The 24,377-nt window shown below is 45.5% G+C and overlaps 2 protein-coding genes across 4 annotated transcripts; both read left to right on the top strand.

Annotated features, from left to right (window-relative positions):
• The first annotated feature begins 767 nt into the window (after positions 1–767).
• Positions 768–8,210, top strand: nfatc2ip (nuclear factor of activated T cells 2 interacting protein). Of its 2 annotated transcripts, XM_064316183.1 has the most exons (9): positions 768–914; positions 1,460–1,573; positions 1,832–1,886; positions 2,582–2,702; positions 4,824–4,907; positions 5,123–5,330; positions 7,146–7,290; positions 7,458–7,570; positions 7,765–8,210. In XM_064316183.1, exons 1-9 carry the CDS (start codon positions 903–905, stop codon positions 7,924–7,926), a joined length of 1,014 nt encoding a protein of 337 aa, XP_064172253.1. In that variant the 5' UTR covers positions 768–902; the 3' UTR covers positions 7,927–8,210. The 2 variants fall into 2 exon arrangements, with proteins under 2 accessions (XP_064172253.1, XP_064172251.1); XM_064316181.1 differs by lacking the exon at positions 768–914 and having other exon boundaries at positions 922–1,573.
• Positions 8,211–9,174: 964 nt separating this feature from the next.
• Positions 9,175–24,195, top strand: spns1 (SPNS lysolipid transporter 1, lysophospholipid). 2 transcript variants are annotated; one of them, XM_064316172.1, is made up of 13 exons: positions 9,175–9,446; positions 12,534–12,740; positions 13,119–13,184; positions 13,657–13,793; positions 14,399–14,550; positions 15,531–15,597; positions 15,742–15,884; positions 16,468–16,620; positions 18,113–18,302; positions 18,647–18,712; positions 20,221–20,319; positions 21,032–21,200; positions 21,991–24,195. In XM_064316172.1, the coding sequence occupies exons 2-13, from the start codon at positions 12,536–12,538 to the stop codon at positions 22,059–22,061; spliced, it is 1,518 nt and encodes a 505-aa protein (XP_064172242.1). In that variant the 5' UTR covers positions 9,175–9,446; positions 12,534–12,535; the 3' UTR covers positions 22,062–24,195. The 2 variants fall into 2 exon arrangements, with proteins under 2 accessions (XP_064172242.1, XP_064172240.1); XM_064316170.1 differs by having other exon boundaries at positions 9,180–9,446; positions 12,531–12,740.
• Positions 24,196–24,377: the final 182 nt, after the last annotated feature.

Raw genomic sequence — 24,377 nt, 5'->3', positions numbered from 1 at the left:
GCAATTTTAAGATCAATACTTTTAATGGCAGGCCTAGATTTAAAGTAATGTCTTAGGCCCTGCTTTGTACGTGTGAGTAACTTGGCATATTTTTGTACGTTGAAGGCGTGTTTTTCATCAGACATCATTTCTTTTTGTAAATATTCTATTTTTAGTTACCCAGCAAGGCAGTGTAATGAGTGAGAGGTTTTCTTGAGTCCAAGGGGGGATTTGAACCCGGCCTGTCACTCTTCCAAAAGTGTCTTGTGTAGACACGCTACTCTGTGAGCTACTAGTGTGTATACAATGTTTTTGGCTGGACTGCAACAGCGGGGCCAGCCCTATAAACGCGAATGTCTGTGACTGAGTGAGTGATTAAGTGAGTGATGAAGTTGGTCGGCAGGATGAAGTGTGTTAGGTCCAGCCATATACTAGGTTTTGACCTGGTCTTGTTATTGGGTGATGTACCTAAATGTCCAATGGGGAGACATTCTTTGTGGGCCTTGAGAATTTGTGATGATGCAATCAGGCAGGAAGAAGAAGAACAAATAGGGAAAAAGGCACCATCCCCTAAGTTTGGGACTTTATTGTGTGAACGTGTGAAGTTGTTTATGAATTCAGTCTGTTGAAATGGAGTCAGAACGTACAGATATGAATGTTTGTAAGCACTGAGAGTCTCTGCCACTTCACGCCTAATTTGTGACACTGACCTGTCTGTTGAAAGTTTGAGCCAATAAGAAAAGATTTTGTTTTTTAAACCCCGCCTTTAAAACAACATAGCCAATGAAGCCACCGTACCGAGACGCGATAAATTATAGATTCAACCAACAGTAACAGGTAATTGTGGAAAAATGCGTTGATTGGCAGCTGGTGCTGCGATACAGAGGGTTGAGAGTAAAACAGCACCTCCCGCCCGAAAAATAATGGCTGAAACTGTAAGTGTGACTCTTCCAAAACGTTTAACTTGGGAAATTAGCTCACTAACATCTACTTTGCTTCAGTCAATGGAAGCAGAGTATCTTAGTTAGCTACGTTTCTATGCTTTCATTTAATTGCTGGCGTTACTTGGTGAAATTCGGTTAGCTGTTTCGCGATAATAGCTTGCTAGCTAACTAATATAAGTTAATAGTACCGATATGATAGATGATACGATTTCCTTTATATTAATATTATTATTAAATTAATCGCCTTAACTAGCTTAACAGCTGTTAGAAAACATTGTTGTTCACTAATGTAAGCTAGCTGGTTTAGCTTCTTAACTTGGCTTGCTAGTTAAACAGCTTTATAGTTGTTTTACTTGAGCTAACCTAAACTAGCTGATTTCTTAAGTTCGACGTCTGTCTGTCGTGCTGTTTAGGTACAGCTCTTGGCAGTGAGTATGAGAAACGGTCCGTCTGTTGTAGATAGGTGTGTATAGTTCTTGTGATTGATGCCGGTGATTCGCGCTGATCTGTGCAGATTCTTACTGAGTGGTTTTCAGGTGTCGGACAGCGACAGTGACTCGGAGGTTGGGACCCCAGTCAGACCGCCACCAAAAAGACGACGCATAATCGACCCTACAACCCTAATAACGGTACCCATTTACTCCAACAAGGTGTGTCTTATATCATAATTTTTGAATTTCGGTAGTTGTGTTCACCATGTGTGACTCATGGTGAACTGTTGACTTTCGAGAAACCAAGGACGCTAAGACTAAACCTACTGGTCAACGTAGCTGTGTACTTTTGTACCATATTGTGCCTATTTTTCTGAAAATATAATATTGTGAAATTGAACATTGTGTGCTTCGAGTAGTGGGATGTGACAAACCAGTGTTTGTGTCGCAGTGATTTTATTATTTTTTTCATTTTAGGTCAACAGCAGTTTGCAGTTGAAGCCATCTGTTTTTGTACATGCAGATAGCACAGGTATTTTACACCCCTGTTCTTTGACTTGCATTAACCCACTCTCTCTGTTCTAGTGATGGGCTGTCACTTTGAATGTCTGTTGTTATACCAGTGTCCATGTGCCATACAGGTATTTTTTAGCATTGAATCTTCTGCCTTGTATTAAAAACTAATTAAACAATTAAATTTCTGCCTACACTTACACAGGAAAGTGTAGTGTGCTCTCCTCTTTTACAGCAGGAGATTCAGCATCATTAAAGGAGCTTAAATATATATTTTGATCAGGCAAAGGTGGGAATAGGTTACAAGTAAATTTCAAGTCTTAACCTTCAAGTCTTGAGTCAAGTCTCAAGTTACAGTGCTTAGAATCAAGCAAGTCAAGTAGAGTCCCTCCTGAAAGTCAAGCAAGACAGAGTAAAACACATTGCTCCAATCTGGCAATTCATCCTAAATTGTAATCTAGCCCAGTTTCAGTTTCACACTTAACACAGTCCCTAATTCTGACACTAGGTGTCACTTTGGTTATATGGAATGGAAGAATTTTAATAACTGATAATAATGGGTCAAAAGCCAGCGGTCATGACATTTTGAGTTTTTTGCGGTCCACCCTGTGGGGTTGCTGGCCAGTCGGCACCGGCACGGTCTGGTTTCGATGACCGTGGGGCCCACCCGTACAAGAGAGCAGTCCCCAGCATTGTAGTTTGTGTCTTGTGCAGGCAATGATGCAGAGGTGCCAAAACCGTGGCCTTGGTCACAGGCTCCGCCCCCTGCTGAAGAGCAGCCAATCACCACCATCCTCTCTGACTCGGAGGAGGACGCCGAGAAAGATGAGAGCCAGTGAGTCGCCTCCTTTCAACGTGTATCGCTGTGACGCTGCGTCGGTGGATCTTTTTCTGATTTGCATGTTTGTTTGCCGTGTCTTTTTTCCATGCCCTTTTTTTGTAATGTCTCCGTCGCATTTCCTGGCCCGCGTCGTCGCGGTAACGGCCCTCATCAGTTGCAGAGCGTGCAAACTAGAGCAGCCTGCATGCGTGTGTGTGGCCGGCTTCTGCTCTCTCTCCTGCCTCCTCCTGCGTGGTCCGTGTGCTGCTTGCGCAACCGGGACTGCAGGAGTTGCAGCTGTGTTGCAAACCAGTTTCAAGTGTGTCGCAGGTGGGTTTACGCGGTGCAACTCAATGCGACAAAGGGACTGAAGTTGCACATAAATTGCACCGTGTAAAGCCGGCCTAAAGCAGTGAAGCTGGGGTCATATGGCCAGCTAAAGCTTTAACTCACTGGTCCATTCTATAGCCCGTTAAGTGCTGACCTTGGGACTCAGGACTCCACACTTCCACAATTATTGGACCGTTTGTGTGGCTGCGGTCACATACTTTTGTTTCAGCGGCAGTGTATAGGGTGAGGAAATGTCAGTCATTGCAGGAAGCTGCGTCTTTCTGGTCATAAGCACAAACCAGTGTTAACCCTTGAAGGTGTGACATCACAATGGTGTGATTAGAATCAGATTGATTAACTGAACATGCTACTGCTGATGTCACAATCAGTACCAGTAACTGAACACAATGGAATTCTAGAACACTGACTTAGAATTTTGCGGGAACAGAAGCATTCCAAAACACATACTTTTCAAAGGTTAAAAAAAAAAAAAAAAAAAAAAAAAAGCATACTATTAGTCCTAAATTGAAATGCTGTATAAAGATCTATTCTGAGATGATGCTGCAAGAACTAAAAACAAATGTCTACTTGGCCAGTAGGTGGCAGCGTCGGCATTGAATTGAGAAGTTCCCTTTAGCACAGGAATTTGAAGTCCATTTACACGGCTGGATAATTCAGTCTACACACTCTTACATACAGTCCATTTACACAGCTGGATAATTAACTTTTTACACTCTCTGACATACAGTCCATTTACACAGCTGGATAATTAATTTTTTACACTCTGACATGCAGTCCATTTACACAGCTGGATAATTAATTTTTTACACTCTGACATGCAGTCCATTTACACAGCTGGATAATTCACTCTACACTCTCTGACATACAGTCCATTTACACAGCTGGATAATTCACTCTACACTCTCTGACATACAGTCCATTTACACAGCTGGATAATTCACTCTACACTTACATACAGTCCATTTACACAGCTGGATAATTCACTCTACACTCTCTGACATACAGTCCATTTACACAGCTGGATAATTCACTCTACACTCTCTGACATACAGTCCATTTACACAGCTGGATAATTCACTCTACACTTACATACAGTCCATTTACACAGCTGGATAATTCACTCTACACTCTCTGACATACAGTCCATTTACACAGCTGGATACTTAACTTTTTACACCTATGACTACAGTCATTTACAAGGGATATTCACTCTACACTCTTACATACAGTCCATTTACACAGCTGGATAATTCACTCTACACTCTTACATACAGTCCATTTACACAGCTGGATAATTCACTCTACACAATCTGACACACAGTCCATTTACACAGCTGGATAATTAACTTTTTACACTCTCTGACCTACAGTCCATTTACACAGCTGGATAATTCACTCTACACTCTTACATACAGTCCATTTACACAGCTGGATAATTCACTCTACACTCTTACATACAGTCCATTTACACAGCTGGATAATTCACTCTACACTCTCTTACATACAATCCATTTACACAGCTGGATAATTCACTCTACACTCTCTGACCTACAGTCCATTTACACAGCTGGATAATTCACTCTACACTCTCTGACATACAGTTCATTTACACAGTGGTAATGCTGCACCTGGGACTCCAGCCTATAATCCGGGTTCCCTAACCATAATGCTATGCTGAAGTACAGAAGATAATTTTAGGAAATGTGTGGAATTGTAAGATGTAAATGTGCCTTTCTTCATTTCTCACTCTGCCTTGTTGGCTCTTGGTTTTTGTTGTGTTTTTAGGCAAAGTTTCCGCTCGCTGTCTCCGCCCCCGCCCCCTCAGAGCCCCCAAGCAAAGGTCACCATGCGGGCCAATCGCAAGATCAGGTGAGCGTGCGTCTGTGTGCGTGTGTAGGGCTGCATATCTGTCTGTTTGTGTGTGTCTGTGTGTGTACTAAGTTTGCTCTCTCTCTCGCTCTTTCGCTCCCGTTCTCTCTCTCTGTCGCTCCTGATCTCCCCCTCTCTCTCACTCTCGTTGCGTCCCTCTCTCTCTCTCTCTCTCTCTCTCTCTCTCTCTCTCTCTCTCTCTCTCTCTCTCTCAGGGAGCTGGACAGAAAGCTGAACGCCATTGGCTCGCTCCTGTCCCCGGCACGGACGGGCGCCGGCGACCGTCGCTATGACGACAGCGAAGACGACGAGGTCGTCATCATCTCGGCCCCCCACGCGGTGCTGGAGCGGAGCGACGAGTCGCGGGAGATACCGCTCAAATTCCGCTGCCGCACCGACCTGCACAAGATCCCCATGCAGTCTGTAAGACCCCTCCCCCCCCCGAACCCGAACCCTAACCCTCCCACCCCCTCGCAGTCCTGCTGCCAATGGGGAGCAGGTTTAGGCTTTATAACGAGGTGGCACAGTGCAGTCTTCAACATAGAGCAGTGGTCTCCTACCCCGGTCCTGGAGAGCTACAGGGTCTGCTGGTTTTCATAGTGACTCTGCACTTCATGAATCAACTAGAGCTGTTGATTACACAGTTAACTCAACTCACCTGGTGTCTTGGGTCTCAATTGTGTGCTGATTTTAAGGTGAAAACAAAAACCAGCAGACCCTGTAGCTCTCCAGGACCGGGGTTGGAGACCACTGACATAGAGATGGGTCAGGGTTTCGTCACACCTGCATTTGATTGGATGAACTCTGTAATTCATGTTACTGAGGAGGGGTCTGTGAAGTGAACTTGCTGAACGAACCCTGTCATTCGTTATATTCAGGACCTGACGGGTGTGGTGGAAATTACCTTAATTTCCCCCGGTCGGTGAGAAGAGTCCAACAGACTTGCACACAATATTCAGTTCAGTTACCTTTATTCGGCTGAAGAGGAGAATCCACACAGTGCAACAACGCCTCTGTATGAAAGCTGTCCGAACTGGTGAAAAGTCCTTCATTTTATACAGTTCAAAGTAGGTGAAAGGCATGTTCTGGAATTTTCCCCAGAGCTGTTTGTCTAAAACTGCACATAGTGCAGTTTTGCAGCTCGTCTCTGATTGGTTAAAACATATCAGATTTCTGAGAAACTGACTTGTTTAGAAATTCTGACTTCCAGGCTAACGTGGCTTAAAACAATGGAGAAATGCAGAGACAGTTTTCTGGGGAAAACCAATAATTCTCAGTTAGACAGAAAAGCAATTTAAATGATTTCTTAAGGTTATATAAAAGCGAGTAAATATATGTAAACAGTAATTTCTTATTTTTCCCTTAAAGTCCCCCCCTTTTATCATTTTTTATTTTTCCTTTAAAGGGGCAGGGTTACACCCTGAATGAACCCTGTCATTGGGTATATTCAGGACCTGAGGGGCGGGGTTACACCCTGAATGAACCCTGTCATTGGGTATATTCAGGACCTGAGGGGCGGGGTAACACCCTGAACGAACCCTGTCATTGGGTATATTCAGGATCTGAGGGGCGGGGTTACACCCTGAACGAACCCTGTCATTGGGTATATTCAGGACCTGAGGGGCGGGGTAACACCCTGAATGAACCCTGTCATTGGGTATATTCAGGACCTGAGGGGCGGGGTAACACCCTGAATGAACCCTGTCATTGGGTATATTCAGGACCTGAGGGGCGGGGTAACACCCTGAATGAACCCTGTCATTGGGTATATTCAGGACCTGAGGGGTGGGTGGGAAAACACGCTTGCGTAGTGAAGCTAGGCTGTTTCCTGGTGCATCGCCCACTTCTTTATTGTAAGCATCCGGATGTACTGTGTGCATAAATGGAGAGAATTCTACAGGGAAACAGTGTGAAGGTGTGGCTGTCAGTTTTGTGGTTGCGTGCATATGGTTCTTGGCATATTATGAGCTGGGTGATGTACCGGTAATTAGCAAATACTTTTGAGTGCAATAATAACTGCCTTCCAGGAATCTGCGTTCTTTTACTCCTTTTCTTTTCCCCATTCTGTAATCATACCGCATGCAGTAGTGCACCTCCAGCCTTCCAAAGCTTCAGTCGAAAAAAAAAAACATCACCCATATCTTAGGTGCTGAAATGACAGCCAATCAGCATCATGGCCAGTCCGATCATGTGACAGTGAGCACGTGACTGGCGGCTGATCTCTGGTTTTAATTGCAGACCGCTCCTCTCAGCGTGGCGGTACAGCAGCTGTCAGTCAAACTGAACGTCCCGACGTCCCGCATCCTGCTGCTGAGGAAAGACACGGAACTTCCTGTCGAGTCCACGGCAAACGAGCTGGGCCTGGGTATCGCTGACATCATCGGTGAGGTCTCCGTCATGCTGGAGAATGTAGTTTTTGAGTGCCTGGCTGATTCAGACATTCAAATACCTGAGTGTATTCTGGTTTCTGGAACCATGTTTGTGATTTTTCAGTACTGTAAATTTTAAAACTACACATCAGCTCCTACCCACAACCCCTTTTTTCCCCAGACTGTGTGGTGATCGCAGAGGGAGACACAGAGAAAGAGAGTGATCGTGACATCATCACTGTGCGACTACAGAGCAAGGACAAAGGGTCTACCCAGGACTATTCCCTACACAAGGTCATTATTAACTGGAGCCAAACGACAGTGTTTTTGCTGTGTCTTTATGACGAGCATTTCGGCCCATATGGATACCATGGTAATGTACTGTTACCGTGACACAAAGCCACGCCTGAGATGTAGTGCCTGTGTTGCATGTTGGCTGCGGTGTAGAGCTGAAGCAGTAACTCCGCCCCTTTCTCTCTGTTCTTCAGGAAGATCCTTTGGGGCCCATCCTCTCTCAGTATCTCTCCCATCTGGGCATCTCCTCCAGGAGCGAAGTCCGCTTCCTGTTCGACGGGTCAAAGGTCGCGGACAGCCATACGCCCTCCCAGCTGGACATGGAGGATGGCGATGTCATCGAAGTGTGGGCCTAATGATGTGGTTGCGTGGCAACAGACGAGATTAACACTGGAGAGGACGGGACAAAAATAAACGTTGAACTCTCTCCCCAACAGTCCTGTACAGAATGGCAGGGAACGCACTGCAATAACTCAGCGAGGTGTACGTATCACATTAATGCTGTGGGTTATTTAAATAACTGTACAATTTATAATGAATAAAGTAATATTAATTTAAGCATCTTAAAATTCAGGACAATTGAATGGGGTATGTGTACACCGTTGTAAGTCTTTGGAATAAAATGACATTTTTGGTAAAATAGCAGTATTTGGTTTTTGTCATGTTGCCTGCACTTGAACTGAGTTTGTAGCTACTTATCAGTCAGATGGCGATAGCTGTGGTGTGTGCATACTGTAAACTGCAGCAGCTTGCAGAATGACCGTATTTGTAATTCTTATTGTCCCGCTTCATGTTTCTGCTGTCCTATCTGATAACCTCATTTAATTTCCATCACAGTAGCGAAAATCACATTAGCTTTGGAAACCCAGTTTAAAGTGACGTTAAGCTCATTGGTTAGAGTTTTAATAAACCTCATTGTTTAAGCAGTGCTTCAATGAGAAAAGCTTGCCTGAAACAAGTTTATTTCCATGGTTGGGGGGTGGGATGCTGGTAACCAGGTGAGTTTAGTAAACTCTATAATTGGCTGCTCTGACAGATGAATTAAACTACTGAAACCAGTACACCTTGTGGCTATCCGGGACCAGGGTTGCATTTATGAAATGGAACTAGGGTGAATTTCTGTAAATGCTTAAAAGGTGGATGACTTACGTTTTTTTTTTTTTTTTTTTGCTGTGAATGAATATGTAAAGAAAAGACGTTCGTTTGTTTAGTCCAGTGTCGTGAATCACTGTTTTTATTCTACATGCAAGGTGTTTGTGCATGGACTTGTTTATTTTGAATTGTGAAGGAGCATTATTTGCATTTGTGCAAACTTTATATTATAAATGTATGTTTTGCATAGCTATGTGATCATGTGCACCAAGTTGAAATTTAAACTACTTAGTTTCAAGACCCTCCCTGTTTGTTCAACAAATTTTATTTTTTTACATTTTTTTTCCGAATTTTATTAAACCAACTAATATTGAAATGGTGACGTCACTAGCATTTCCGTCGGTAGCCACACAACCCCCCGTCCCGGACAAAATATCTTCCAGCGCCCCTGAAATGTACCCGAAAAATTGATGCGCGTGCAGAAAACTGCTGATTGCGCCCGGGCCCCTCCTGATGTCAGACTGGTGTGGCAATAGTCGTCATGTGAGAGCTGATGATATAAATTAAACATGGCGGCAGCGAGTGTCCCAAAGCAACGCCGCAGTTAGCCAGTTAGCTGACTAACGTAGACAAGCACATCAATGTCCATAAACTGGAACTCGAACTGAAAGAAAGCAACACACTACGTGTGAAAACAACCGAAGTGGCGTTAAAACGAAGGGCAAAGAAATACAAAGGCATCAAAACGCCTCCGGTTTTTGCAGATCACTGCTCTGATTGTCAGGTAAACAAAACAAAATCGTAGCTAACGCTATGTCGCTAGAGTAGCTTAGCTAGCTATCATTAGTCTAGCCGACGAGAAAATAAATGGCAAAGATCAGTTGATTATCTTTAGCTGAGAATTAATATCTACATAGGCAAAGTAGGTTTGTGCATTGCGGATTGCTAGCTTGTTAAATGTGTTTAAACAACCAGTTGCTAGCTATTTATGTGTTACTTAGCTTGTGCGATGGCTAAGGCTATGGAATAGGCTGAAACCTACAGTTTGCGTTCTGTTACATTATTAGTAATGACTCCTTTACGGTCTTACATTGCCATGACAAGGTTACTGTTTGGTGAATAAGGATTGTCAAACTTGTTCTTATTGTCAAGTTAGTTTCATCAGTATATCCAAGTTAGCTAGCTTTGGCTTCCACACTGTTCTTAAACGGGGATGCCCTGTCTGTAATCTCCTGATTTAACTGGCTACATACCGTCTATCATCTATATCTAATGGGACTGAAGGAGAAGATTTTGGCCAGCTAAGTGTTTGGTTTAATGAACTTTACACGTGCCGAACTGTAATCATATGATGAGGGCGGAAGTGTAATATAATAGTTTGTGAACTGGACTTGTTCTTCAGAGTTTGGGTGTTCAATTCACGACTGGTGCACTGCTGTTGTACCCTTGAGCAAGGTACTTAACCGGAATCGCTTCAGTAAATATCCAGCTGTATAAATGCATAGTATGTAAAATTAAAACGTAATCTGTGTAGGTCACTCAGGGTCGAAGCGTCTGCTAAATGCCGACAAATGTGCTTGGGATCTTTAACGAGGACTTAAAAAAGGCACCACGTATCTAAAAAGAAGATAGCCTAGTTGCTATACTATCGACTTAAATATTGCATAAAGAAAGCCGTTGCACAGTATATCCCAGGTAGTCTATAGCTAGGGTCTGAGTGTCAAACTCCAGTCTTGGAGGGCTGCATTGATGCATTGGTGTTTGGGCGTCAGTGAATCATTCAGCCGTTCATTCGTTATACACACACCTTACCCTCAAGGTCTTAATAGTCTGCGGATTAAACGGAAACTAATATCCACATACACTGCGACCTTCCAGAACTTGAGTTTGGCTAACCTGAGAGGGGTACTTTACCGGCAATTTAGTTGATGCTCTAATCCGTGGTGACTTGAAATGCAGACACAAGTGCAAAGATCAGGGATCGATGTGCAGGAATTCCCTAGAGATGCAGAAATTGCATGAAGTGTCCACTCGATTGACTGCATGTCGACTAGCCTATTGAACATCAACCGACGACTGAACATCAAAACGTTGTACAAACTAGAAAAGGAGAACTGCGCCAATGAGTATTAAACATTGTTGAGTGAACCACAGCGAAGAACCACAGCTTGCAGTGAGTGTAGTCTGAGATCCAGTTATTTGCCTCAGGGGTTTTCAACTCTGACCCTTGAGCAGGTCCTTGTGTGCTAGCTTTCATTCCAACCTGTGTCTTGAATATTTAACTTGATTATTGCTTTCTAAAACACAATGCTAGTTTGGCTCCTGCTTTCACATGCAACTAATTTTCCACAAATGGTATAGCTTTGTGACCGCGGCCTGTATTCAATCAACATTCAGTTCAATTCAGCTAATGTTTTTAACAATATAGCACTGAGAGGGCAAACTATCCCTCATTAGAAATTAAACGTGTTTAATTAAAAAAACATAACAGATCTTAATACATCAGAAATGCAGTTCAGGTCGGAATACAAACCAGAATATTTGGAGGTACTTGAGGGTAGTAACCCCTGATTTAGGGTCAGTTGTTTGCCATATATGCCCATCTCAGAATCGGTATGTCTTTTTGTGTCTTGTGGGCTATTGATGGTTTTGTAGATAGCAGCACTAGTGTCTATGCTTAGTTTCCTTGTCTGGTTTGTTTGTAAGTTTGTGAGAGCCTACCAGCACCAGCCTAAACGTGTCTTATTTCTGAACCTGTGACTCATAATTTGTATTGTGCCCGTTAGCGAAAGCAGATTGGGAACAATGAGAGACCCACACGGGTGTTGTTTGGGCATGTGGGCCAGAGGGTGCATGTGACTCAGGGCGGCGATAAAGGGAAGCAGCGATCCCTCCATTTCTCTCTTCTCTCTTCTCTCAGCTTTGTGTTGCAGTTGGTCTGGCTATTTCTTAACTGTGCTCATGTTTTTTTTCAGTTAATAATGTGTCCTTATGCTTATACATATACGGATAGTATACATATACTTATAAACCTATCTGCTGTGTTTGTGTTAATGTAACCTTGTGTCTTTTCCGGGAATTTAGTAGGTACGAAACTTTGTTTACACACACACACACGCACAATCTATGTCACCATGAGGGGACTATATACACCCTATATCTGCCAAGTGGGCACTATAGTTTTTGGGCTTTTTTTCAAAATACACACACTTGCTCACATGCGTACACACTCATGCTCACAGACAGACACACACATACTCTCTCATGCAATCATGGTTACACACATACACAAACAAACACCCCACACTTCCTCATGACAGAGGTGGTTAAACATGTGTCACGAGTTTTATCTTTGACCTTTCAATTCCCAATATTTGAGTAACTGCCAAAGCAACAGAATAGGAAAATAGTTCCAGTCAAAATAAGATGCAACAAAGTTTTTTTGAAAAACAATTGAGTAATATACAAACATACAGCGACGTTATATGCTTACAAAGGTTGTATAAAGTTACTTTGCTTGAAATGCCTTTTTTTCCCCTTCGAGAACAACCCTTGAATGGCCAAGTATTAGCCACTGGAAAGTGGAAACTTCGGTAGATGTCCAAAATATGCTTCACCACACATGACCAATTGAAAACATGCACTAAAAATGAAGTGATGTCGGAATACCCCAGAAAGTGAACTTTATTGTTAATGAGCCTTTCGTGTGAATTTGCTTTAAAGTGCAATCAGTGTGCACAGGGTTTAAAGTGCTCCGTGTGAATGCGTTTAGCGAAAATGTGTTTTTTTTTTTTTTTTTAACCCTTGTTCTTCATCATGGTTTGCCCAGTCCCCTAAACCTACTGTAATTGTGCCTCGGCCCCCGCAGCAGCGATGGCTCACACCGACCCCAGCTCCGACGCCACGCCCTTCTTCGGCGACGACGACGACAACGAGGCGGAGGGGTCCGGGGAGCCGGAAGCGGGGCTCGGCGCAGAGGAGTCGGCCAGCGGGGTGTCCAATCGGAGGGCCTATCTGACCGTGGGCGTGCTCTGCTACATCAACCTGCTGAACTACATGGACCGATTCACTGTGGCTGGTACAGCACTCCTCTTCCCTGTGTCTGTGTGGGGTCCAGATAGATCCCAATCAGCACATTCCCATCGCAACTCCCTCAGGCTTTCCGTCTGTTAATAATAATAATCCCACTCATATTCATTATAGTGATAATCCATATTAATGTAATTACATTATTATTATTGTGAGTCATTGCTTTAGTTATAATAAATAGATATCATTATTTGATTTGATTATTTGTTATTGATGCTATTATTAATGAACAGATAGACATTTATGAACAGATTAATAATGATACTAATTATAATTAAAGTCATAGTCGTATTATTTGTGCCCTGTTGTTAATTATGGGTCACTGTGGCAGGTCCTACCCATAATCCCCTTGGTCTCTGTGTCTCAGGTGTCCTTCCAGACATTGAGCAGTTCTTCGGGATTAACGACGGCGAGTCTGGGCTCCTGCAGACAGGTAGGGTTCAGTCCTCGCAGAGCGTGTTCAGTGCCGGGGGTGTTCAGCTGTTCAGTATGAGGCCCGAGCCCTGGTGTTGAGTGCTGCTGAGTTCTGGGGTGGGGGTGGGGGGGTCATTCTGCCTGGGTGGTAGAAAGTAAAGAGAGTAAACAGAGTGAGCTTTTCCCGCTCTCCTTGTTCACCCTTGAGCTGAGCTTTGGTGGTAGCATGTTGCTGTGTTCAGTAATTCGGTGTGATGCACTGTGGGAAGGGTCTATAATTATGAAGCACTCTTGACTCTTGTCTGTGAGAGGTGCTATATAAATAAAAGTTATTTACTTGTCAGGCATAGGTGCTCAGCCATCCCTGTGTTCATAAAAGGCTGGGGTTGTTATAGCTGACTTGGGGAATGCATGAACCTTTTATCTGGCTTCTCTCTTCCTTTCTGTCTCTCTCTGTCCTCCCTCCCTCCCTCCCTCCCTCTCTCTATTAGTGTTTATCTGCAGCTATATGTTTCTGGCTCCGGTGTTTGGTTACCTTGGCGACAGGTACAACAGGAAGCTGATAATGTGTGCTGGCATCAGCTTCTGGGCTTTGGTGACTTTAGCCAGCTCCTACACCCCCAAAGATGTGAGTTCTTACTTATGCCTGTCCTCCTTTTAACAGGCATGTTTATCCTGCTAACTGTGCCAGAACACAGGCCTGTGTACCCTGCTAACTGTACCACAACGCAGGCACATTCGTCCTGTTAACTATGTTCGTTTCTGGTAGTATGTTATCTGTTTTGTAGGGAAAATTTGCACACAAACATGTATTTCTGAACATGATAATACTTTGGAAAAAACATATGCAATGTTCTGCTTGATGAGAATGTTCTGTAGAATCACACCTGATCTTTATGATTTCGAAATTAGCCATGTATACATGAGGAGGTACTTATCCTCTGTCAGTCAAGCAGTTTGACGTGTCAGTACAATCCCTTATTTTCCCATAGTTCACTGCAGAGTCATTGTCTGTGATGTCTGTGAGGTGTCGGTGAAGTGGTTGATGGGACTTGTATTACAACACCTGACCAGAAGAGTGGTTTTTGCCGAGCATGACAGAATGTAGATGATTGATTTGTAGCATGCAAAAGCAAAAGAGGCCGTGTTTACTTGGGTTACTCTCTGACGGAACAGCAGTTAGAGATAAGAGTGCCAAATTTCAGAGTACCCCCTCTGCTCTTGCTTTGTCAGCATTTCTGGGCGCTGCTCCTCACTCGGGGTTTGGTGGGGGTGGGAGAGGCCAGCTACTCGACCATAGCCCCCACCATCATTGCTGACCTCTTCATCAAGGAGAAGAGGACCAGGATGCTGTCAGTCTTCTACTTTGCCATCCCTGTGGGCAGGTGAGTTCAGCTGTAAGACTGAGAGTAGAGTGCCTGTTAGTGGTAACCTAGGATACCGCATATCCAGCGCTGCTCCTCTATAGCCTAGCACACAGCATATGGCTGCTTCTCTATAGCCTAGCGCACAGCATATAGCTGCTTATCTATAGCCTAGCGCACAGCATATAGCTGCTTCTCTATAGCCTAGCGCACTGCATATAGCTGCTTCTCTATAACCTAGCGCTCAGCATGTAGCTGCTTCTCTATAGCCTAGCATAGCATATAGCTGCTTCTCTATAGCCTAGTGCACAGCATATAGCTGCTTCTCTGTAGCCTAGCGCACAGCATATAACTGCTTCTCTGTAGCCTAGCGCACAGCATATAGCTGCTTCTCTGTAGCCTAGCGCACAGCATATAGCTGCTTCTCTGTAGCCTAGCGCACAGCATATAGCTGCTTCTCTGTAGCCTAGCGCACAGCATATAGCTGCTTCTCTGTAGCCTAGCACATTCTCTTAGCCTAGCACAGCATATAGCTGCTTCTCTGTAGCCTAGTGCACAGCATATAACTGCTTCTCTGTAGCCTAGCGCACTGCACAGTGCTGCTTCTCTATAGCCTAGCGCACAGCATATAGCTGCTTATCTATAGCCTAGCGCACGACATATAGCTGCTTCTCTATAGCCTACAGCACTACATATAGCTGCTTCTCTATAGCCTAGCGCACAGCATATAGCTGCTTCTCTATAGCCTAGCGCACAGCATATAGCTGCTTCTCTATAGCCTAGCACACTGCACAGTGCTCCTTCTCTATAGCCTAGCACAAAGCATATCGCTGCTTCTCTATAGCCTAGCACACTGCACAGTGCTGCTTCTCTGTAGCCTAGCGCACAGCATATAGCTGCTTATCTATAGCCTTGCACACTGCACATACAGCGCTGCTTCTCTATAGCCTAGCCTAGGGTTATTTTAAATGACTGTTACGCGCTCCTCTCTCCTCTCTCAGTGGCTTTGGCTACATTGTGGGCTCCAAAGTGGATGATGTGGCTCAGGACTGGCACTGGGCTCTACGGGTGAGTCTAGTGTGCGTGCGTGCATGTGCATGCATGCGTGTGTGTGTGCGTACGTTTGCATGTTCAAGTGTATGTATGTGTGTGTGCGCACGTGCGTGTGTGCGCATGCACATGCGTGCATCACCCCTGCTCCTGTCCCTGTAGGTAACCCCAGGTCTGGGACTGCTGGCGGTGCTGCTGCTCTTCGTGGTGGTGAAAGAGCCCAAGAGAGGAGCCATCGAGGCTCGTCCAGAGCACAGCCTGCACAGGACCAGCTGGACTGCGGACATCCAGGCCCTCAGCAAAAAGTAGGCCCCGCTGCCCTCAAAGCACCTTCACAATCTGCCCTTCTGCCCCCAAAGCACCATCACAATCTGCCCTTCTGCCCCCAGACCACCGTCACAATCTGCTCCTCTGCCCCCAGACCACCGTCACAATCTGCCCTTCTGCCCCAGACCACCGTCACAATCTGCCCTTCTGCCCCCAGACCACGTCACATCTGCCCTTCTGCCCCAAGCACCGTCAATCTGCCTTCTGCCCCAACCCCGTCACAATCTGCTCCTCTGCCCCCAGACCACCGTCACAATCTGCCCTTCTGCCCCCAGACCACCGTCACAATCTGCTCCTCTGCCCCTCAAACCATAGCAGTTACCCTATTAACCGTGTTTGTGTTTGCATTTTTACTGTTCCGTGTTTATGGTTTATGTTTGCGGCTGTGTTCCGTGTTTATGGTTTATGTTTGCGGCTGTGTTCCATGTTTATGGTTTATGTTTGTGGCTCTGATCCATGTTTATGGTTTATGTTTGCGGTTGTGTTTTGTGTTCATGGTTTATATTTGCGGCTGTGTTCCATGTTTATGGTTTATATTTGCGGCTGTGTTCTCTCCCGCAGTAAGAGCTTCATCCTCTCCACCTTTGGCTTTACCGCCGTGGCTTTTGTGACGGGGTCTCTGGCCCTCTGGGCCCCAGCCTTCCTGCTCAGGGCCGCCATCTTCACCGGAGAAAAGCCCCCCTGCCGCTCTGGGCCCTGCGACACCTCCGACAGGTGAGTCCGAGGACAGGTAACGCCTTCAAACGGGTGTGGCTGGAGACGGGCAACACCTTTGACAGGAGGCAGTGTAGCAGGTGTTCCTGTGTACAGGTGAAACTGGAAAAAAAAGAGGGTTAGAGGCCGAGGGCATTGGAGGATGAGAGGGTTAGAGGCCGAGGGTGTTGGAGGCTAAGAGGGTTAGAGGCCGAGGGTGTTGGAGGCTGAGAGGGTTGGAGGCTGAGGGTGTTGGAGGCTGAGGGTGTTGGAGGCTGAGGGTGTTGGAGGCTGAGAGGGTTGGAGGCTGAGGGTGTTGGAGGCTGAGAGGGTTAGAGGGTGAGGGTATTGGAGGCTGAGAGGGTTAGAGGCTGAGGGCATTGGAAGCTGAGAGGGTTAGAGGCTGAGGGTGTTGGAGGCTGAGAGGGTTAGAGGCCGAGGGCATTGGAGGCTGAGAGGGTTAGAGGCTGAGGGCATTGGAGGCTGAGTGGGTTAGAGGCTGAGGGTATTGGAGGCTGAGAGGGTTAGAGGCTGAGGGTATTGGAGGCTGAGAGGGTTAGAGGCCGAGGGTATTGGAGGCTGAGAGGGTTAGAGGCCGAGGGTGTTGGAGGCTGAGAGGGTTAGAGGCTGAGGGCATTGGAGGCTAAGAGGGTTAGAGGCCGGGATGGGGATGCGGTAAATGGTCCTGCTTGAGGAAGGGGTCAGCGATGTCTTAGAGCAGTTCCACCGCTCAGATTCAGCAGATCCGAGAGAGCTGTGCCCCATTACCCTGCAGTGGCAAACACACTGCTGTCATACGACAGTGGAACGTGGGAACACTCGAGAAATCTGCCCCGTCCTTCATACTGGAGGGGCAGATTGTGTTCAGCCAGTCATGAAAGATCATGGGTTCTGTTTCTGTCGATTTATATAAATCCAATCTAGTTTCTGCTCTAAAGTCCAAGGTGAAGATTTGTTTTATCTGTAACACAACACAAGAAAAACATATGACTTGTGAGAGAGCGTTTGAAATGGACTTTACTAACCTTTCTGCTTATTACAACACTCATTCTTTGCTGCATTAGGTATGAAACAGAAGAGCAAATGCAAACAGATTAGACTGATTAGAAACAACACAAGGTCATTGGAGCTGTACTGGGAAGGCAGACTTCAGAAAATCAAAATGGCTGTGTTAATGCAGCACATCAAGGTGTTCAAAAATATGGGAAATTATCAAATATTCATACATTTCCCTCAGTGGTTAGAATTATAATTATGCTAGTATAAGTGTAGTCTATATATGTTGAATAAATGTTTTTTTATTTCTTATTTTTAACCACATCCAGTTGTAAACATACTGGAAATGTCCTTATTTCCTTACTTCAAAGACTTCATTTCCCATCAGCCCCTGTGTTACTCACTCTTTGACTCATTTTGAATGCACCTTGGCAGAGTCATGAAGTAGCAGTAGTATTAAGTGCTGGCATCTCACGGACAGATGAAAAGTGAAAGACACGTGTTGTCCCCCCCCCAGCCTGTATTTTGGGATAATTACCTGTGTGACGGGAGTCCTGGGCGTGGCCAGCGGAGTGGAGGTGAGCAGGAGGCTGAGGATGAGGACCCCTCGGGCCGACCCGCTGGTCTGTGCGGCCGGCCTGCTCCTGGCCGCTCCCTTCCTCTACCTCGCCATCGTCTTCGCGCAGGCCAGCACCGTCGCCACCTATGTAAGGGCCACTCTCACTCTCTCTCTCTCTCTCTGTCTATATCGCTCTATCGGCACCTACGTAAGAGCCACTCTCTCTCTCTGTGTCTATATCACTCTATCGCCACCTGCGTAAGAGCCACTCTCTCTCCCTGTCTTTCTCTCTCCCTCCCTCTCTCTCTCTCTCTCTCTATCGCCGCCTATGTAAGAGCGTCTTTCCCTCCCCCCCTCTCAATTTCAGATTCAACATTTTACAAGCTTTATTGGCATAAAATACATTTGTAAAAATTGCCAGAATCTCCCTCTCTCTCTGTATTTCTCTTGGTCCCTCACTCCCTTCGTTTTGATTCCTCTGTTCCCTCCCAGGTGTTTATATTCTTTGGAGAGACCTTCCTGTCCATGAACTGGGCGATAGTGGCGGACATACTGCTGGTGAGTCTGCCTGTCATCCTGCCCTGCGTTGTCATGGAGCTTACACACACACTCACACACACACACACACGCTCACACACACACACACACACACACACACAACCGCCGGCCTTCCTGCGGGCCACCGTTCTGCTCCGGGTCCCAACGCTGGGAGAGAACGTCTGGCCAATCAGAGCCGTCTGAATTCAGCCGTTTCCCATAGCGACAGATTTGCAGTTGCAGAGTCGTTTGAATTCAGTCATTCCCGAGAATGAGATTTGCAGCGCGGGCGGACATAGCTCAGGAGGTAAGACTGATTGTCTGGCAGTCGGAGGTTGCCGGTTCAAACCCGCCCTGGGCGTGTCGAAGTGTCCTTGGCAAGACACCTAACCCCTAACTGCTGTGCGAATGAGAGGCGTCAATTGTAAAGCGCTTTGGATAAAAGCGCTATATAAATGCATCCATTTACCATTTACCATGCAGCTGCAGTCGTTTGAATTCAGCCGTTTCTGAGAGTGACAGATCTGCAGTTGCAGGGTCGTTTGAAGTCAACGGTTTTTATTCAGCTCTCTGTAGCTCACATTGTTCAGGGTCATGATTCACTTTCGTGCTTCAGTGTGCATCTTACCCCACCTGGACATGGAATGCAGTGCAGTACATTCAAATAAAATATTTTTTCAATATGCACAAATATTTTTTAAAAATTGTTGCCACTTTCAGATATTGCAATATATTGAGAACAATAGATTGATGTGAAATGTGAGCATTTTATTTTTCAAAAAGCATATATTTACAGTATATTGCAGTATACTCAATATCTGTACTACAGGGATGTTAAAATACACGTTTCACATATATGTCTGTGCATTACATTTTATTAGGCAGACGCTTTTATCCAAAGTGACGCACAATAACTGCATACTGAAGGTCACTGGTACAAATGCATAGCACAGGTCAGATAAGGTACAATTCTCATGAAGTGTCAGTTATCCATAGCCATGAACCTCAAGTCCAGTTAATGCAGTAAAGCTATGGCTAAGTTAGCTAGAAGTGAGGCACGATTACAAGAGATGAAGATACAGGTGTTACATGAAAGCCCTGCTTGATTGGGGATTGCCCTGCAGGGCAGTGCAGTGTTAAAGTTAGTCAAGGTAGAGTCTGAAGAGACGTGTCTTACGACCTTTGCTAATGTCTTTCGGATTGTATTTGTTAGAGAAAAGGTACACCAGTACTTGTGCCCTAAGGAACTGACTGCAGGTCTGTGGTTCTGCACAGGAAATGTGTTGTATATCTTGATGTTAATAAATTTGTAGAACTTATGCAATGTGAAACCTAAGTCATTTCTCACTTCCGTTTAGCAGCTTTATAATGCGTGAGCTGTGAAGGGGCTGGTATTGGAATAGCACGCAGGACAGTGGCTGTGTGGTGAATGTGGAAAAAGTGCTGTTCCTCGCTATGGAAGTGAGCTAACTAGGTCAAACTTGCCTCTCTCTCTCTCTCTCTCTCTCTCTCCCCCCACTCTGTGTCAGTATGTTGTCGTGCCAACACGCCGCTCGACAGCTGAAGCCTTTCAGATTGTGGTCTCCCACCTGCTGGGGGATGCAGGGAGCCCCTACCTCATTGGAGTGGTCAGTACTGTCGCCCTATTGGCTGAAACAACCCCCCCCACCTCCTTATTGGCTCACATACTCTGTCCCTCTCCCTCATTGGCTCATACACTCTGCCCCCCCCCCCTCATTGGCTCACACACTCTGTCCCTACCCCTCATTGGCTCACATGCTCTGTTCCTCACCCTCATTGGCTCACACGCTCTGTCCCTCGCCCTCATTGGTTCACATGCTCTGTCCCTCACCCTCATTGGTTCACATGCTCTGTCCCTCCCCCTCATTGGCCCACACACTCTGTTCCTCCCCCTAATTGGTTCACACACTCTTTCCATCCCACAGTTAACCCTCAGTGCCCCACTCAGTGTTCTCTCCCTTTTCCTGTCCAGCGCTCATGTCAGACCTGGCTCAAGTTGATGTTCTAAATCCTTTAACCCTTTAGAAACTAATAAAATGCGTTTCCTCTGTGTTCCAATTGTTTAGCAAGCTTCTGTTTCCAGCGGTGTTCAGAACAACATTCAACGTTCTTTAATGTTTGATATGTATATTTTGGATGGTAACATTTTGTTGAATGTGGGATCTGAAGGACTTTTTTTTCAGCTTTTGGTTTTATTTGCGTTTCTGTGTATAGATAGTAGTAGCAGGTATTTCCCAGCATACATTTCACCCCGGCCGTTTTGACGCATCTCCTTCTGTGTGTGCGTGTGTGTGCGTGTGTGTGCTAAACCCCCCCCAGGTGTCGGACTCCCTGCGGAAGTCGGACTCGTACCTGTGGCAGTTCCGCTCCCTGCAGCTGTCCCTCCTGCTCTGCTCCTTTGTGGCTGTGGTGGGCGGAGCCTTCTTCCTGGCCACCGCCCTCTTCATTGAGAAAGACAGGAACGAGGCGGAGAACTACGCACCCTCAGGTGAAGACCGCCCCCCCCCTTCCCCAAAAAACTGAATTTGTTATGTTCCGTCGCCCCCCTCAGGTTAACTGGTGTGACCAACCTGCACTTCCTCTGTCTGCTAAAAAAAACATTTGAAGCGATGACGGTATTGGGATACAAGTTCTCGTCTTATTTTAGTGAATGAAACTGGTGACATTTACAATGCTAATGAGAACGTAGTCACAAGAAATCTTGTATTTCCTCTGTATTTCTTAGGTCCCATTTGCAATATTACATTACAGGCATTTAGCAGACGCTCTTATCCAGAGCGACGTACAACAAGTGCATCAGTTCAAGGTGCAGAGGTGCAGAAAAACATTACATTACATTACAGGCATTTAGCAGACGCTCTTATCCAGAGCGACTTACACAACTTTTGTGAAGTTTACTTCACACTAGAGTGAAGTAAAAATCGTAGTGCCAGAAGTGACCACACAGATCAGCAATATTTAAAGCGCTCACAATATTTAAAACAAAACGGAACATTTGGAATTTTGTTTTTGCTTCATCTGAACTGCCCGTTCCACTGAACTTTCTGGATTTATTTTGTACAGTGAGGGAAAGGGGAGGAGTTATGGCTAGGTGACATCATCATTGGAGGGTGGAGCTAATTTAATATATAGTCGCATTCGTGACGCAGTAGAAATGAGAGAAAGTCACATTAAATGAATTGCGTATTGAGCTAATATGCTGGTGAGGACCTGCATATTAACTTATGATTTTTGAGTTTTCATGAGTTTTTTTTTTGTTGTGGTTTTTTTGTCATCAGGCGATGACCCGATCGTCGTGCCTAAGAGAGGGAGGTCCACGAAGGTGCCCGTTTCGAGCGTTCTGATTTGACGACGGGAGGAAGGGACGCTGGGAAACCCGCGGAGCCGCGTCCCGCGCGCGCTCGCCCGAGAGGAAGTGGCGAAGCTTCTCGGCCGCGTTTCGCCGCCGCCGCGCCTGGACGGTCGTTAATCGGACTTCGTTTCCTCTCTAGGGAATTTTTTTCAAACGGTTATTTATTACTATTGTAATTCTTTTTTTTTTGGTTTGTTTATATCGCTGTTTTGGGAACATTTCCGATTTGCTTGAAAAACGTCAGAAGACACATTAGCTTAAGACTTTATGGAACTGAGTTTAGGATAGCCGTACGGATGTCCTGTACCTGCTCTGTCTGCGCATCCGTCCGCATCACCCAGTCCCTGCTCTTACCTTAGTAAACTCACCTGGCTGGGATTACTGCATGTTAATGACGGATGGCTGCGTGTGTGTCACAGTTCCGGTGCTGCCACTAGGGGGCAGCGACAGCCAGCATGGGAGGTGTTCATATGAGGGTGACAGACCATTTTCAGGGAGACAGGTTCATGTAATTAGATCAGTTCATCTGAGGGAGGCATATCGAGAGTATTCTGGGTTCTTGGAGTGTAAAAAGGGTTAAAAGGGCACAATACTGCATTTTGATGACCGTCACTATTTTAAGAGTTTAGGGTGATCTGGGAGAAAGTGCACCCTCGGTAGTTCCCCTGCAGTCCCCTTTACTTCACTGAAATTGTGGGTTGTTGCTGAATTCAACCTGTTCTTAATGAGGAGACAGGCTAAAAACAGTTCAGGGATATTTTGTCACTTGTGTGTTTTGCTGTGGTTGCAGTACGGTAGTTTTTTTAAAAAGCACACGGGTGGAGTTTGGAGCTGCGGACCCCTCTGCTCCCTCGTCCAGAGCTCTAACCACTACGTCCCGCTCCGCCATTGGCCTTTGCTCTAGAAATGCCCCTGACTGCACTCCACCCTGCCCTGCGATTGGTCCAGCGTGACCCTGACGGTTAAACTGCACCTGTCCGTGCAGACTTTTCCAGGGGGCTGGCCTTAGAGAAAGGATTTACAGTCTCTGAGATGGCCTTCAGTATAGCCCCGCCTCCTAGCGGTCTGCGGCTTCTCGCAGTCCGCAATCCGCTCTGCTCGTTTCCTCGTTACACTGTCCATATCGCCGGGTTTTGCGTCGGTCTCAGATTATTAATCGTCATTTTTATTAGGTCAATATCATTAATAATTATGGTCCGTGTTGACCTAGCCAATGCCTAATATTGTGTATACTTCACTTATCTGTCTAGAGGATTATGCTTCCAAAAGGTTTTTTATTTTTATTTTATTTTTTATTTTATTTTTTTAACACTGGAGACGGTTTTCTTGTTTGGAAATGATATGCAGGTTTTTTTTTTAAGGCGCCATTTTGGTGCTGGACTTGGTGAGGGAAATGGCGTGGAGAGACACAGGGTTTCTTCTGGTGTACAGTGGACTCAGGCTCTGGAGCTAAGGAAGTCTCACTACAGAATTGATCTGTCGCACCCTGGCCTCTGTGCTTACTGTCTCACAGCGAACCCTTAGCACTGCGGACCATCTCCTCCCAGGCCAATCGGCTGGCACGCTGACGGTCATGTGATAGCTATGCCCTTCCTCACTGGTGTAAATCTGAGAGGAGTTCCACCAATCACAGAGCGCAAAGACAACAACTATTAGAATCAGGCCAGTGGTCATTTAAAAAAAAAAAAATCATACTTCCTTGATACCCACAGGGCACCTGGAAATACGTGCACCGATCACCGTTGGTGTTGGTTGGTTTGTTGTGACTGACGTACGTTGTGATTGGTGGAGCTCATCCCTTTTTCTGCAACGGTTCATCTTCAGAAAGCAATCAAGGAATGCGATGCGACTCATCTGGAACATTAATAAGGAATAAACTTGTGTGTAACTTCCTTGGTCGTGAAGATGCAGTGTGACGGGAGGTTTATCACCAGATTCCGAGGATGGGCTTCGGTTTCTTTGATTTCTTTTTTTTTTTTTTTTTTTTTTTAAGGAAGACAATTGTGGTATATTCTAACAGTACATTATGTTTGTTATTTTTTAAAAGAAACATGTAACAACGATATAATTTTGCTTTTTGGTCTTTTGTTGTAACATTTTTTTTTAAAGATTAAAGGATGATTAAAAATTAGCATCAGTCTTTTATCTGACTTTGACTCAGAGTTTTTGTTGCAGACACCTGCAAATTATTATTCATTAAGTAACCACACAAAAATCGCTCTCTCTACCCCCCACCCCATCACTCTCCTCTACACTCCCTCTCTCTCTACCCCCCTCCCCATCGCTCTCCTCTACACTCCCTCTCTCTCTACC

The sequence above is a fragment of the Anguilla rostrata genome, chromosome 17, assembly GCF_018555375.3.
Source record: "Anguilla rostrata isolate EN2019 chromosome 17, ASM1855537v3, whole genome shotgun sequence".
NCBI classification, from domain to species: domain Eukaryota; kingdom Metazoa; phylum Chordata; class Actinopteri; order Anguilliformes; family Anguillidae; genus Anguilla; species Anguilla rostrata.
Note: the sequence above shows the minus strand (reverse complement) of the source record. Positions and strands in the feature narration are given on the sequence as shown.